At 65.0% G+C, this 15,356-nt stretch overlaps 3 protein-coding genes across 3 annotated transcripts in view; all 3 read left to right on the plus strand.

Moving 5' to 3' along the window:
• CHLRE_08g382620v5 (uncharacterized protein) overlaps window positions 1-2,853 on the plus strand; it is a 7,847-nt gene extending 4,994 nt beyond the window's left edge. Inside the window, exons 12-14 of the mRNA XM_043065302.1 lie at window positions 384-435; window positions 724-870; window positions 1,222-2,853. Of these exons, the coding sequence (XP_042922303.1) occupies window positions 384-435; window positions 724-870; window positions 1,222-1,833 (811 nt within the window). The 3' untranslated portion in view covers window positions 1,834-2,853. The remainder of the gene's footprint in view (window positions 1-383; window positions 436-723; window positions 871-1,221) is intronic.
• Window positions 2,854-2,901: 48 nt separating this feature from the next.
• On the plus strand, window positions 2,902-12,003 carry CHLRE_08g382650v5 (uncharacterized protein). Its single transcript, XM_043065303.1, has 15 exons — window positions 2,902-3,794; window positions 4,114-4,209; window positions 4,802-4,939; window positions 5,184-5,399; window positions 6,009-6,074; window positions 6,399-6,473; window positions 6,805-6,967; window positions 7,208-7,284; window positions 7,745-7,831; window positions 8,297-8,420; window positions 8,958-9,010; window positions 9,329-9,480; window positions 9,732-9,966; window positions 10,350-10,499; window positions 11,531-12,003. The coding sequence occupies exons 1-15, from the start codon at window positions 3,261-3,263 to the stop codon at window positions 11,639-11,641; spliced, it is 2,277 nt and encodes a 758-aa protein (XP_042922304.1). The 5' UTR covers window positions 2,902-3,260; the 3' UTR covers window positions 11,642-12,003.
• A 268-nt stretch (window positions 12,004-12,271) lies between these two features.
• Window positions 12,272-15,315, plus strand: CHLRE_08g382689v5 (uncharacterized protein). Its single transcript, XM_043065304.1, has 4 exons — window positions 12,272-13,139; window positions 13,299-13,455; window positions 13,791-14,087; window positions 14,329-15,315. The coding sequence occupies exons 1-4, from the start codon at window positions 12,508-12,510 to the stop codon at window positions 14,491-14,493; spliced, it is 1,251 nt and encodes a 416-aa protein (XP_042922305.1). The 5' UTR covers window positions 12,272-12,507; the 3' UTR covers window positions 14,494-15,315.
• The last annotated feature ends 41 nt before the right edge of the window (window positions 15,316-15,356 follow it).

The following is a 15,356-nucleotide window of genomic DNA, read 5'->3' on the forward strand; positions in this document are numbered from 1 at the left end:
GAGGGAGGGAGGGAGGGAGGGAGGGAGGAGAAGGAGGGAATAATTACACTTGGTAGTGGCGCAGCCACTGATGACTAGGGCTGACAAGCCCTAGTGTTGGGTGAGCGCGTTCCACACGCTCACCCCTAGGCACGCCCGACACAGCAGGGGATAAGGCCCCAGTACTGGAGGGCGTGGGTATAGTATATAGTGGCGGCGGCAGACGCTGTGGAATGGATGGAGGTTTTGCCTGGCCCACATTGCCTTCCGCTGCACCTCTGCCCTGTGCCTCACCTCTGCCCCGCCCCCCGTGCCCGCCCCCCCTTCACTTCTTTAAGCAAGCATGCATGCAACCCCCTTCCTCCTCCTCCCTCCCCTCCCTCCTCCTCCTCCTCCTCCCGCAGGTCGGTGCGCATCTGGTCGGCGGCCACTGGCAAGTGCGTGACCGCATTCGAGGTGGGTAGGCGAGAAGGCGTGCGTGCGTGTGTGAGTGCGTGTATGACTGCGTGCGTGCCGACCTGCTTATGACGTGCGGGTAATGGTGTCCGCCGGGGGCCCCTCCGGCACGTGCACGCGCTCACTGTCCTCGTGTGTACCCGCACGCCCGCCTGCCCCCCTCCTTTCTCCTTACTCACCCACACACCCACACGCTCAATTCCGTCAACCTCCTCCCTCACCCCCACCCACCCCCACACCCACGCGCTCAAACCCCGCCAACCTCCTCCCTCACACGCTCCCCCTCAGAACGCGCACCCCGGCGGCCCCGGCGCCGCCTGCCTGGCTTGGAGCCCCGACGGCCGCCTGCTGGCCAGCGGCGGCGGCGACCGCGCGGTGCGGCTGTGGGACGTCGGCGGCGGCGGCGGCGGTACGGCGTGTGTGGCCACCATCCCGGTGAGGCGCTGGTGGTTGTGTTTATGATTGTGATCGGGGGAAGGAGGAGCGAGCGTGTGTGTTTTGGCGGCGGCGGGGGGGGGGAGAGGGTGGGGCTGGGAGGCCATGGGGAGGGAAAGCGGAAGGCGCCCGGCCTATCCCGGCAGCCCCATTTCCTTGTTCGCCGCCCTTTCTCGCGCACACCACACACACACGCGCCCACACGCTCTCCTCCCTTCCCCTCCCTTTCCCCCTGCCTGTGCTCCGCTCGTTTTCGTTGGTTTTGGTTTAGCTTGGGCTGGTATTTACAACCCCCCTCTTCCCCGCCCTTCTTCCCCGCCCCTCTTCCCGGCCCCTCTTCCCGCCGCACAGGCCCAGGGCGCGCCGGTGGCGGCTCTGGCCTGGAGCCCCCACGGCCGCTGTCTGGCCGTGGCCGCCGGCCGCGCCATCCGCTGGTTCGACATCTACAAGCCCGGAGAGCCCGTGCCCGAGGACGCGGTGCCCATCGCCGCGGCCGTTGCGGGCTTGGGCGCGGGCGGCGGCGCGGGTGGCGGCGGCGGCGGCGGCGGCGGCGGCGGCGGCCCTGGCGGCTCGCCTCGGCTGCAGCAGCAGGGAACGTTCACGCGGGGCGGCGGCGCGGGCGGCGGCGGCGGGGTACCCGGCGGCGCCGGCCTGCAGCAGGCACCGACACTGCTGCGGCGGCCCAACGCGGACGCCTACATCAGCGGCGGCGGCGACCTGCCGTCCTCGCTTCAACAGTCACCCACGCTGCAGCGCCTGGGAGGGGGAGCGGGAGGAGCAGGAGCGGGAGGGGGGCCGGGGCCGTACGCGGTCGGCGGCAGCGGTGGCAGCGCGTCGCCGCCGGTGCTGCTGCAGGCGCCGACGCTGACGCGGCGGCCGGACGCGAGCTCGTACATCAACGGCGGCGGCGAACCGCCGCAGTTCAGCTCGCAGGGCACCTTCCCCCGCCGCACCCTGCTGTGATAGAGCGCTTGAGCCGGGCTGTGGGTGGGAGCTGTGGGGTGTGGGGGTGGGGGGCTGTGAGGGTGGGGGGCTGTAAGGGTGGCGTTGGCTGCTGGGACCGCCTGGGTGGAAGGGCTGCGGGCGGAGCGGGCTGTGGGCGGTGCGGGCTGTGGGCGGAGCTGGCTGGGCGGAGCAAATGGTGGTGGTGGCGGTTGAGGAACGTTGTGAGGCGGCAGGAATGAAGGCCGGCGAGGGAATAAAGGTCCCATGGACCAGGACGCGGGTGGTGGCAGTGCCAGGCTGCGTTTAGGGGAACACATGAGACCACGTGTGTACGTGTGACTGTGCGTGTATGGGTTTTCGGGCATGTGTGTGTGCACCCACGTACGTGTGCGTGTGTGACTGTCTGTGGGTGGCAGAACTGTTCAGGTTTAGGGACTTGGCATACATACATGGTAGACCAGGGAGGCCGTTACATGAATGTGTTTGGCGAGTAGGCAGGCAAGGGGGGCTGCATTCATCGTGCAGACGTGACCGCATCACGAATCATTACCGTATGTGCAGCAGACAATCTCGTCGGCACCGGTAACTCGGCACCGGCGCCGAGAGGGCGCCGGGCAAATGACCACACCTTGGCTTGGCTCTGGTGCTAGGTGCAAGCGACGGCGTGACCGCACGAGTATATTCTGAGGTTGACTGCCTTTCATCTCAGTGTGCGTGTGCGTGTGTATGTGAGCTGTCGCCTGGGTTCCCGGCAGGGACTTGGACGGGACCGGGCACCTGCAGGTGTGGCGGGGACTCCAGGCGTGCACTCAGTACTTGTGGCAGGGCGCAGGTTGCGAAGAGCACGTGTCTTGGCCACAAGTAGGCGGAGGAAATACGTCGGAGGTAGGCGGGAAAAGTACGTAGGGAGGTAGGCGGAGGCGGCAGGCGGAGGCGGTAGGCGAGGACGACCGCGGGTCCGCACGCAGGTGCAAGGTGGCTGGGAGCCTGGGACACTGAACGATGAGACGTTCAAAGTGGCGTCCTTCACTCCTTCCGTTGCCCCGCTCGATGATAGCTTGTAAAGCTTCATTCTGTCAACATGGATTGAGCGGGAGCTACCTCAGCAAGAGGTCGACCGCCGGGGGGCTGGCGGGGAGGGCAGCGGCAACCAGCGGCAAAGCGTGTGCTACTGCCGATAGACTGCCCCATGTCGGTTGCTTGCCCGCCCGGCCCTTTCATTACACATAGGTTGCATAGCACATATCCAGCTAACTCTCAGCTGTAAACAATGGGGGCGCTGCTTGTCTAGTTCTATACTTGAAGAGCTGACAGACTGTTGCTCGGCTCCGCTTCAATAGGTGCACCTTGGAGACTACAAAGTAGTTCACACGCCCAATATTACTTTGCATAACACTGGCACGAATCTAGGCTGAGCTGTCTGCGTTGTAACGATCCGCGACAACATGACCGGGCCCGGAGACAGCGAGGTGATGGCCTCGCCGTTGGCCGTCGTCAGCACCTTCTGGCGCGAGTTTGACTTGGAGGGTATGCGGCCGAAGCTGGATGAAATTGGTCTCAAGGTTGCGGAGCACCAGGAGGAATCGATGCAGAACAGACGCAAGCTGGCAGAGTCCACGCGCGAATTCAAAAAGAACAACGAAGCTGTGAGCAAAACAGTCGGTCCGTTGCTCAAACAGTACCAGGAGGAGATCGACCGGCTCACCAAGCGCGCCAAACATGGCGAGACCGCTTACCTGGACCTGTACCAGAAGCTCTTCGAGGCGCCCGACCCCGCGCCCGCGCTGGCTCTCGCTTTCGAGCACGCCTCGCGAGCGACGGAGCTGGAGGCGCAGTGTAAGAAGCTGGCGACAGAGCTGGCGGAGTACAAGGCGGAGTCGGCACAAATCAAGAACCAGGACCTCACGGTCCGCAAGCTCGAGGAGAAGGTCCGGGCGCTGGAGGCGCAGGTGGAGGAGCGCGACAAAGAACTGCAGGAGGTGAGGGAAGAAATGGGAAAGGGTAGGGGTTAGAGGGCAGTGCGGCAACGCACACGGCAAACACACGTGTGGGGTTTATACGGTCCAGGGGCCCATACCGGGGGTGTTGCACGCCGCCCTGTCAAAGCCGCCGCGGGCCACCATCACCACGCCTTGTCCCTATCGCACGCTCCGCCCACGCATCCCCCGCACTCCCATCCGCGCACCACCCTCTGCCCCCACACGCCCTGCTCACACGCCCTGCTCACACCCGCCTCCGCCCCCACCTCCGCGGCCGCACCTACCAACCGCCATGCGTGCCCCCCGCAATTCCCCTCAGGTGCGTGTGCGCGCTGTGGCGGAGGCGGACGCGGCGCGGGTGGCGGCGATGCAGAGCCGCGAGGAGGAGCTGGAGGCCATGCTGTCGCAGGCGCAGGTGGGGAGGAGAGGGGGGGGGCGAGGAGAAAGGGTAAGGGTGGTGGAGAGGGTGGTGGAGAGGGGGGTAGAGAGGGAGGTGGCAAAGAGGGCGGTTGGCGAGAGGATGGCGGTGGAGAGGGTCGTGGGGAAGGGGTAAGGGAGGCGGCGGGGAGGGCGGGGGCAAGGGCACGGGGCGAAGGTGGGGTGGAGGCCGGAGCTACTGGATGTGGGGCGTGGGGCTGCCGAAGGGTCTCGGCAGCTGGGCCGGGATGCGGCCTGGGGGCAGCGGTAGGCGGCCCCGCCCGGCCCCGCCCGTCGGCCGCTGCAAGCCGACCGGTCCCACCCCACCACCTGAACCCCGCCCTCGACCACAACCTGCCCCACCTGCCGCATACACATGCTTCCACACACACACACACACACACACACGCACACACACACACGCACACACACACACACACACACGCACACACACACACACGCACACACACACACGCATACCTCACTACACACACACACACAACACACACACACACACAACACACACAACACACACACACGCATGCACACACGCACACGCACACACACACGCCCACACGCACATCGCGCAGGCCAGCCTGCTGGCGATGCAGAAGCTGTACACGGGCGCGGAGAACCAGCTGTTCGCCATCCAGTCCCAGTCCGAGGACGAGCAGGCGGGGAGGCAGGCGGAGCTGGAGCTGGCGTCGGCAGAGCTGGAGCGGGCGCAGGTGGGGGTTACATTCATAATTAGTTAAGGAAGTGGTAGACGGTAAGGGGGTAGGGATGGGATAGGCGAAGGTGGGGTGGTTGTAGACACCAGCCCAAACAACACCGAACCCAATGCATGGTGGGGTGGAGCGGGTGGCCACGGTCTGGTGGTGGCGATGCCAACGCCAAGGCTGCATGCACACGGCCGCAAAGTCATGGGTGGGGTGCTCAAGCGGATGAGTGTTGCCTGGTCCCGACACGCAGGAGCGGCTGGCGGCGCTGGAGCGCGAGCGAGAGACGCTGGTGGCGAAGCTGCAGCACCCCGACCCGCACCCGCACACCTCAGCCGGCGGCGCGGGGCCGGGAGGGTCGCGGGGCGGCGGCGCCGCGGGCGGCGGCGTGGGTGTGGGCATTGAGGACACGCTGCGTCAGGAGCTAGGGCTGCAGCGGGAGCTGGCGTCGCGGCTGCGGAGCGAGCTGGTGCGTGTGTGTGTGTGTGTGTGTGTGTGTGCGTGTGTGTGTGTGTGTGTACGTGTGTGTGTATGTGTGTATGTGTGTACATGTGTGCGTGTGTGTACGTGTGTGTGTGTGTGTGTTCGTGTGTGTTTTGTGCAGCACAAGGGCATGTGTCGTGTGTATGGCGTGTGTATGCGGGTTGAGGGGGTTGGGGTGGTGTGGTCTGGAGCTGTCTGTGCTGGCACGGGGGCTGGTGGCGGCCGCTGCTGGTGCCGTACGGGACGCCGGGTAGTTGCGCGTGCGAGCTTTTGTTTTTGGGGGGACGTTTGGAAAAGCGGTTTAGGAGGCACTGGGGGGTCGCTGACCTGTTCGCCTGCATTACGTGTGGGTGGGTCGCCGCCACGTGCCCCGCCTCTGCGCTGCAATGGCAGTGGGGCCCACTGGCGATGGGGCAGTGGGGGCAGTGGCCTTGCCCGACACCACCACCACCGCCACCACCACCCGCCGTACACACGTGTCCTTGTTTTGTCCTGCCCCCTCGCCCCCCTCCCCCCTGCCGTTTGGCAAAAACCCCTGCTTCGCCCCAAAACCACCTCCAACGCCTCTCTCTGTCACCGCCCCCCCCATGCTCAGGCCGCGGTGCGCTCCGAGGCGGATGAGTCGCAGCAGATGGCGGAGGCGCGGCTGGAGGGACTCAAGGTGGGGGGGCGCCGTGTGTGGGGGTGGTGCCCGCACATCACTGTGCTTCGCTTGTGCTCTTAAGAGTACACAGCACCTGAGGGGCTGGGAGGGCTGGGAGCGCTGGAAGGTATGGGCGAACATGGCGGCTCCGGGGCTTGGGACTGGGGCGCGGCTGGCTGCCGTGCCGTGCCATGATGACGGCAGGACGGTAGGACGGAACGACCCTGGAACAGGCCCCGGCCCACACCGGCTCCTCGCACGTCGCCTTGCCGCCGCCGCCTGATTCCTGTGTGGCTGCACGTCTGTCTGTTGCTCTTTGGGGGTTGGTTGGGTGGGTGTCAGGCCACACTGGCGGCCACGGAGCAGCACGCGGCGGCGCTGGAGGCGGAGCTGGCGGCCAGGCCCACCGCGGCGCAGGTGCGGTGGGTGGGGTGTGGGGTGTAGGGGGGTGGGAGGTGAGTGTGGGGGGGGGGGGCGGGGAGGGGGGCGTGAGGTGATGGGGCTGGGGCTGGACCTGGGTGAGAGGGGTTGCGATACCAGCCCAAAACAAACCGAACCCAATGCAAACGAGCGGGGTGCTGTCGAGTGTGTCTACTGCCCGCCCTGCTGCCCTGCTGCCGAACCACCTGCTACTCTTCTCCCGCACTGCATGCCACACGCTTGCGCCAACCTACATACACACACACACACACACACACACACACACACACACACACACACACACACACGCACGTGCACGCACCTGCAGATGGAGGAGTTGCGGCAGCAGCTGCGGGTGCTGCAGGCCATCGGCTACAGCCTGGACGTGGACACGGAGGCGGAGGCGGCAGTAGCAGGGGGAGGGGCGGGAGGGGCAGGGGGAGAGGCGGCGGCGCGAGGCGGCGGTGGCGCGTCGTCGTCGGGCGCCGCAGGTGAGGAGGGGCAGGTGGCAGGTGGCGCAGGTGGCAGCGCGACACTGTGCACGTCAGCGCGATATCGGTGTGACGTGGATCACACACACACACACACACACAGACATATACACACACACGCTGCTTCAGCCCAGCCCCTACACGGCTGCTGCCCTACCAGCGCTGTTGTTGCGGTTGTCAAGTTGCGCCTGCCGCCGCCGCCGCTGCTGCTGCTGTGTGGCGTGTGCCGTGTGCCTGCAGGCGCTCTGGGCTCGGCGGGCAGCCTGGAGGCGATGCTGCTGTCCAAGAACCGACACCTGGAGCACGAGTTGACCATGGTGCGGTGCGGGGGGGGGGGAGGGGGGAGGCCGGGGGGAGAAGGGCGTGGGGCAGGGGGGAAGGGGGGAGGCGGAAGCAGGAGCGGGGGGAGGGGCTTGTGTGTATGGGGTGTATGGAGTGGAGGAGAGGGAAGCGGGTTTGTTGCTTTGCTGAGATATGCCCTCGTACGCACGCCTCCCTCTGCACTCATGCCCGCCTGCCTGACTGCCTGCCGTACTTGCGCGCACATACACACTCTCACACCCACACACACACACACACACACACACACACACACACACACACACACACACACACACACACACACACACACACACACACACACACGCACACACACACATATGCCGTCGCGTTGCTGCATCGCATACACTGTCTTTGCGCTTTGTTTTCCTTGTGCCCTTCAACGCAAACACGTACACACACTCACACACACACGCACTCACACACGCGCGCATTCAGGTGAAGCTGCGGCTGGTGGACGTGCGCACGGAGGCAGACGCGGCGGCGACACACGCGGCGGAGCTGGAGGCGCAGCTGGCGGAGCAGGTGGGCGGGGCTGTGGTGGTGATGGTGGGGGTGGTGGGGGTGGTGGGGGTGGGTGGGTGGGTGGGTGGGTGGGTGTGGGGCTGGTGGGGGTTCTAAACACGAGCCCAAACTAAGCCAAACCAAGCTGGGGGGCTGTATGGGACGGTGTCGGTGGGTTCGACGTATGCGTGTGTGGGGCGCTACACACCCGCACCTGTGTGTCGCTGTCACGAGCCATCACACCGCCTGTCTGGAGCCACCACAACTGCCGAACCTCTTGGGCATTCCCCGTTACTCGCTTTTTCTCACCGTGCTACCTTCGCCTTCTGTTTCTCGCCATGCTACCTTCGCCTCCCCCACCTCCTCCCACCTGCCCCACCGCTCCCACTGACCCCCATCTGAACGGCGGCACTTCTTTTGTACAGTGTTCTGTCTTTTCCATGCACGGCTTACCCCGTTTAATTATACATGTAACCACGTCTGCAGGTGTCGCTGGTGAGGCAGCTGGAGGAGGACCTGCTGGCCAGCCGGAGGGCCGCGGGGGGAGGAGGCGGAGGAGGAGGCGGCGGGGGCGGCATGGCGGGCAGCAGCTCGTCGGCAAATGTGGAGGGTGGGTGACGAGCGGTGGCGAGCTGGTGGTTACGTGCATGTGTGTATGGGTGGGTAGCCATGTGTATGTGCGTGCGCGAATGCGTGTGGGTGTGTGAGTGTAGACACGTGTGTGGGTGTGGGTGTGTGTTAAAAGAGCACAAGGAAAACATAGCGCAAAGACAGTGTATGCGATGCAGCAAAGCGACGGTTGTGTGTGTGTGTGTGTGTGTGTGTGTGTGTGTGTGTGTGTGTGTGTGTGTGTGTGTGTGTGTGTGTGTTGTATGACGGGGCCAACGGTATGCGCTTCCAAGCGTGCGACCCGTGATGTGTTCATGCACCGGTGCACAGGCGGCAGAGCTATTCAGTCACGTGCGGCCGACCCTGTCGCGTATGAGCACACCGCCGGCCCCCCCCCCCTCCCCTGCTCCCACGCCCTCCTCCCGGCGCTCCAGTCCCCACCAGCCGCCTCCCGCCGCTCCAGTCCCCACCAGCCTTCTCCCCTCATCCTCTCCGCACCCTCCCTCCTCCCCCCCATGCTCGCCCCTCGCCCCCACAGGCCTGGTGTCGGCGGCCAGTGGCGACGTGGACGACAGCGGGGACGCAAGCATGGTGGGTCCTGGGGAGTGTGGGTGATCGGGGGCGGGTGTGGGGTGAGGAGCGGGTCTGGGGCGGGTCTGGGGCTGGGGGTGTGAGGCGCAGAGCTGGCACATCAGGGCCACATGCCGTTGGCTGGCGTGTCGCGCTCGCCGCCGTACATCGACCAGAGTACTGTTGCATGGTCATGCCTGGGCCCCCAGATCCCCCCACACACCAAACCCCAACCCCAACAACCCCCAACCCACCCCTCCCTCCGCACACCCTCCCCTCCCCACACGGTTTCCTTACGGGGTTGGTTCGAACCATCCCCACACCCTCCTCACACCCCAGGTGCGGGTGCTGTGCGCCCAGCGCGACCGCTTCCGCGCGCGCTGCCACGACCTGGAGGAGGAGCTGGGCCGCCTGCGCGCCGAGCTGGCGGCGGTCAAGAGCGCGGCGGCGGCCGCCAAGGCCGACAACATAGCGCTGGTGGAGCGGCTGAGGTGTGTAAGGGGGGGGGAGGGAGGGAGGGAGGGTGTGTGGGCCTGTGTGACGGGGGGGGGCTGTGTTTGTGTGTGGGTGTTCTGAGAGGGAGCACAGGGGAGGCGGCGTGCCGTGGTGCTGGTCCCATCATGACTGGAAGGACGGTGCTGGCTGTACGGTTTGTGGGCAGTCAGCCCAACACGACAACACCCGCCCAGCCCTCAACTCTTATGTCACCCATTTCGACCCCGCTCCACTCCCCTCCGGACAGGTACGTGCACTCCCGCACGGCGCCCAGCGGCTCCAGCCCCAGCGGCGCAGCGGCGGCCGCCGCCGGCGGCCGGGCCGGTGGCGGCGGCGGCGGCGGTCGTGACGTGGAGTCTGCTGCGGGCGCGGAGGCGGAGCGGCGCTACGGGCGGCTGTACGACGAGGGCATAAACCCCTTCAAGGAGTTCAAGGAGCAGCAGAAGGAGCGCCAGAAGAGCGCCATGGGACTGGTGGACAAGGTGGGCGTGTGTGTGTGGGGGGGGGAGTAGCCGTTCATGGAGACCAGAGCGATTGAATCACAAGTGCCGTGCGGGGGAGGGGGGGTAGCCATCCATGGGATGGTGTGTATCAAATATGGGGGGGGTTTGCGGGGGCGGAGGTAGAAAGGAGGGAGGGAAGGAGCGGAGGAGGGGGGGACTGGCGGCATGCGTGTAATCCCCAGTAGCGGGGCCGCGGTTGCTCCAGTCGCTTACTCCAGTAGCGACCCAGGATCCACGACAAGGGGGTCAAGAATGTAAGGAACCCGGGGGGCCGTTTACATGGGTGCCCTGTGTCACCGGCGCGCCTCCCCTCTCCCCCTCCCTCCCCCCCTCCTCCCCCTCCTCCCCCTCCACTCCCGCAGGCCATGTTCGGCCTTTCGCAGCTGGTGTACGGCAACAGCGCGGCGCGGCTGTTCGCCTTCTTCTACCTGGCGCTCATGCACGGCCTGGTGTTCGCCAGCCTGCTGCGCATGACGCACGCCTCCTCGCAGGCGCTGTACAGCCACACGCAGGTGGGGGTGGTGGGAGGGGTGGAGGGGGCGGGGGTGGGGGGAGAGGGAGGAGGAGGGGGTGGTGGGTGAGGAGGGAGGGGGGGAGGGGGAGAAGGGGGAGCTGGGGACAGGGGCGGCCGGGGTTTGGGACTCGGAGCGCAATGGCCAGGGGGCCTCGCCCGTGTGTCGCCCCCCGCCACCCGCCTAAATACTTGTATTTCCAGGGGGGGGGTAGAAAGCTCAGATTCTTACCCCATGCTCAAAATTACAGAGCTTGAGGAGAGCATTATGCACGTACCTTTAGTTTTTTAAGAGGGTGTCTGGTGAGGAAGTTCTGGGCCGCCAAAGTTGGGGGGTCGGTCCTCGTCCCTGGGGGTCCGTCGGGTTTCGGGAGCCCATCCTGGCGGATTTCGGGAAGCGCCCCACAAGCAGAACTAGGGGCCAAACGCAGCAGTACGAGGCTCATATGTGCACGTTATGACGTAATAAGCACAAACAAAGCGTGGGAGGGCTAAGTTGCGCGTCCGGGCGTGGACATGTCGGGACATGTCTCCACATTCAGCACATGCGCACTGACACAGCTGGGCTCTGAAGCGCTGGTGCGCACGAGTTCACGTCTAACAAGGCTGCCGATGCCGATTGTCCATTCGTCACGCGGCAGAGAGTTGAGCGCGGGGTGGTCTGGGTCGAGGGGATTTCCACGGATAGGATCCCGCGTTTGACCGAAGTCTCAGAACAGGACCGCTGATGACACGGAGTGATAGTGCTCGTCAAGAGGAGTCGATTGACACCACTTTGGTATTAAATGGAGGGGTTTTAACCCCTGAACAACAAGGTTTTGTCCGTCGGGGGGTCGGTCGTCCCCTCAACAGGGGTCCCGGGGGATTTCGGGGCATGGGGTCTGGCACTTTGTTTCCTACCCCCCCCCCCCCAGGTATTTCAATCACTTTTCCCCATGAACGGCTTCCCGGCCCCGATTGCTGTTCCAATGTTGCCTACCGCCTGCCATTTCCTTGCCTAATCAAGAATGTAACCCCCGACCACCCACGCAGTCGGTGTTGGACAACCGGCACGACACCACCGCCGCCATGCACCACGAAGAGCTGGATGCAGCGGGGGAGGTGGTGGGGGTGAACCCGCTCACGCAGGGCAAGCTGCCCTGAGGCGGGCTCGGGGGTGAGAGGACAGAGGCGGTGGGGTTGGGGACGGAGAGGTAGGCAGAGCCGCCGCGAGGTAAGGCTGTTGGTGTTGCTGGCAAGGGCGGTGTTTAAATGGAACAGCGATGCCAGTGGGGGGGAATGGGGCTGGTGCTGCAGCCCTTGGGGATGTGTAGAGGTGCGCGTGTGCGCGGAAGGAAGTTTGGAGAGGCAGGGCACGTCGTGGGAGGGCGACGCGTACTGGAGAGAGGCGGCAAGGAGGACGGACACTAGAACGGACGGACACTAGAAAGGACGGGGTCGGCCCACGGAGGGATGCCAGTAAAGCGCGGACGCCTGTAGAGTGTAGACTCTGTCTGTCCATCAGACCCTGCACCGCTGCCGCCTCGCTACAGCCCATTAAGCCTGACAGCACAAGCCAGTGCAGCATTTTGATCAGGCATATATTACAGCCCGTACACCCAAGTCACACTGCTCCATTGATTCAGTGATTCATCAGTGGGGCGGGGCTGTGTTGTGGCCGGGGGCGGGCCCTGGCGGGCTGGGGAGATGCGGGGGGCTCCGCGGGCAAGAGGCCGGGGGGTCTGCCAGCGAGTTCGCGCATGCGGGGTTCAATGCTATAAGTTACAAAACTATAACGGGCGTACACTGTTCTGCGGCGAATGGCTTGCAAGTTGGCTTTTTGGTTCGCGGGATCACTTGGACCAGTTCGTTCAGGAAGAGCAGATAAAGTACAACGGCCCTCAAACTGACGTTTATAATAACACGCCAGGCTCACTATGGCTGCATGTCCGGGCTGTCAGCGAGCTTTTAACCATGCCGACAAGCTGCCGCTCCTCGCTCGGTGCGGCCATACCATTTGCGCGAGCTGTATGCTTGAAGCGACCCGGTGCTGTCGGTGCGGTCGACACATTCCTGAGGATTCAGAGCGTCCGCTTAACTTCGCACTCGCTGAGCTTCTTGGCCTGCTGGGCCCGCCAGCCGCCTTAGCACGCCCTTGCGGCGACGGTCAGCGGTCAGCGGCGCGCGAGCAGCAGCGAGACGAGTGCCTTGGTGATGCGGAGGGGCTGAAGGAGGGGGACTTGGACGAGGACGAGGAGGGGGAGGAAGAGGAGCAGGAGGGGGAAGAGGAAGAGGGGCAGGAGCAGGAGCAGGGGGAGGAGGAGACGCAGCAGGAGCAGCCGCACGGGCGGCCGCTCGAGATCCTGGTGGACGTGTTCGTAGTGGACCCGCAGCGCATGGAGCGGTGCGACAGGGTCACGCAGCTGCGGCTGGCTTTGCAGCCCCGCCCGAACTACCCACGCGAATCCGCGCGGCTGCCCCTGGTGGAGCTGCGGCGGCGGCTGCAGGGGCGCGGCGTGCCGGATGCGGCCTGGCGGTTCGCGTTCCGGAAACCTCACAAATGGGAGCCAGGCACCTCGTACACACGCTTGCACATGCTTTATGAGCACGTGCGCATGGACGGCGCAGTAGAGGTGTGGGCCGTGGGCGGTCCGTCCACTGCGTGAGTGCTTCACAAGAGGTGCAAGGCGGGCGCAGTTACGGTAGTTGCGGCGTGCCCCTGCGGTCGGGCTGCCCCGTCTTTGTTACTCCACATCAAGCCATTGCATTTGGACGTACCTTGTACCAACCGTATGCACTGCACATTTGTGTTCTGTAACAGAGACGCCATTGCTCGGCCGCCGCCGCTCAAGCTCTACGCGTACGACTCATGCGCCCCCGGCACCCCTGTGAGGGAGGTGGTGCTTCACGGCCCCTGGGGCGAGTGGCGCGTGCACGGGCTGGAGGCCAAGCCGGGCATGACCACGCGCGAGTTCGGGGTGAGCGCGGCACGCTTAGCTGCTGCATGCATCGCCCGCCCGGGTTGGTGCGCATGACCCTGTCCTGTTCACACTTGAATACCGCCCAGGCATGATGCCGGGGGGCTATTGCTCTGGGTGGCAGGGTGGGTGGCGCCTCGCCTAGGCCCGCAGCTCTGCCCGGCTGCCTAGCAAGCCCTGGGCGCCCTGTCTTACACGCACTTGCCGGTATATATTACCTCCCATACGGCATGTGTTGAACAGCATGCGTGTCGTGCCGCACGCACACACCTCTGTGTGTGTATATGTGTGTGTGTGTGTGTGTGTGTGTGTGTACGTTCCGCGCCCCCCTGCAGGACCTGGCGGCCGCGCGGCTGCCGCGGCGCCACAGGCACCAGCACGCGGGCCATTTCCGCCTGGTGGTCAACGGCAGGAAGCAGCCGCAGCGGCTCATGCTGGATGTGGCCCAGGAGGGGCTGCTGGGCGGCGGCGCGGCGCTGCACATGCGCGGCTGGCCCCCGGCGCCCGGCCCCAACAGCAGCGGCAGCCAGTCTGTGGTCCTGAGGCCGCTGTACGTGAAGACGCTGACGGGCAAGACCATCACGCTGCAGGACGTGCACTCGGACCTGGACGTGTACGACCTGAAGTGCATGGTGCGTTACTGTTACAGTTATAGTTTGCAGTTATGATTATAGCTGCAGTGTTTCATTAGTTGGTGCCCAGTATGTGGGGAACGCGGGCAGTGGCTGTCCATGCATGCCTCCTGCCAGTGCCGGTGGCTTGTGCTGCTCCCACGCTCAACCCGCCGTTACCAGCCCCGAGCCCCTACTGACGGTTTGCTCCTGCTGCTTCTACTATACCGCTGCTGCTGCCGTCTGCTGCGGTCGCCCACAGATTGACGAGCTAGAGGGCATCCCACCGGACGAGCAGCGGCTCGTCTTCGCGGGCAGGCAGCTCGAGGACGCTGACACCCTGGCGTCCTACAACATCTCAAAGGAGTCCACCCTGCATCTCATCCTGAGGCTGGGCCACCCAGGCGTGGCGATCCAGGTGTCATGAGGGGCGGCGGCTGGCGGCGGGAGTGGCGGAAGTGGCGGGAGTAGCGGGTGGGTGCTGGCGGGTGCGGTGGAAGTGGTGGCGGGTGGAGGGCGGCGGGTGGCGGGTGATTGCCTGCTGTGGGCGCGGCTGAACGGGTGTCGGGGCGGTGGCGGAGCAGTGGTGGGGTAGTGGCAGTGGACTGGCGGGGGGAGGAGTTACATTCATGATTTAGCAGGAAGGGGGGGCGGGGAAGAGGTGTAATGACGGGTATCTGCCCCGGACCTCAGGGACGTGCCACCTACTACCATCCGTAGTAGCAGGGTGTGCCACGCGAGCTGACGAACAGCACGAAGTGCCGCAGCGCATGCGCGGATGTGCACATGTGTGCAGCTGGCAATCGCAACTTGAGGTGCTGTGTGAATTGCATCGCGTTGTGCTGCAGATTCATAACATGCTTTGGGGATAGATGCGATGGGACGGGGTAAGTGGCAGTATTGCGTAGTCCCGTAGTGTGTATTCCGAGACCTTGAAATGGTCAGAGGTAACGGTGCAAGTGCGGCCGGCAAGGCCCATTCCTTTTCGGCTCTAGGCAGAAACAAGTAATGGGCTGAAGTGACGCAGGATGGGTGGCCAGTCTGGTCGGTAGGGTGGCCGGTGTTATCTCAGGCTTGACTGCCAACAGCCCGATAGTAATTGCATGAGTTCGAGTCTGCTTTGTGAACGTGTACAGGATGCGTAAGACGGGCTAGATGCAGCAGGCCAGCCCCCATCACCCCGTGAGGGGCCGCGATCAGTAGCCCTTACCTTGATAATGTATGGAAATGGACGGTCTTAACTCTTCACTGTCCCACTGAGTACAATGCTATTTCTCCCCCTGGCTGCCC

This window comes from Chlamydomonas reinhardtii, chromosome 8 (genome assembly GCF_000002595.2).
Source record: "Chlamydomonas reinhardtii strain CC-503 cw92 mt+ chromosome 8, whole genome shotgun sequence".
Classification (NCBI taxonomy): Eukaryota; Viridiplantae; Chlorophyta; class Chlorophyceae; order Chlamydomonadales; family Chlamydomonadaceae; genus Chlamydomonas; species Chlamydomonas reinhardtii.

Bases quoted from the DNA above. Each gene is read 5' to 3' on its own strand.
- CHLRE_08g382689v5 (XM_043065304.1), top strand. From the start codon at position 12,508: ATGCTTGAAGCGACCCGGTGCTGTCGGTGCGGTCGACACATTCCTGAG. The intron at 13,140-13,298 runs GTGAGTGCTTCA...GTTCTGTAACAG, and splicing joins GTGGGCGGTCCGTCCACTGC to AGACGCCATTGCTCGGCCGC. The intron at 14,088-14,328 runs GTGCGTTACTGT...GGTCGCCCACAG, and splicing joins TGTACGACCTGAAGTGCATG to ATTGACGAGCTAGAGGGCAT.
- CHLRE_08g382650v5 (XM_043065303.1), top strand. From the start codon at position 3,261: ATGACCGGGCCCGGAGACAGCGAGGTGATGGCCTCGCCGTTGGCCGTC. The intron at 3,795-4,113 runs GTGAGGGAAGAA...AATTCCCCTCAG, and splicing joins GCGACAAAGAACTGCAGGAG to GTGCGTGTGCGCGCTGTGGC. The intron at 7,832-8,296 runs GTGGGCGGGGCT...CCACGTCTGCAG, and splicing joins AGGCGCAGCTGGCGGAGCAG to GTGTCGCTGGTGAGGCAGCT.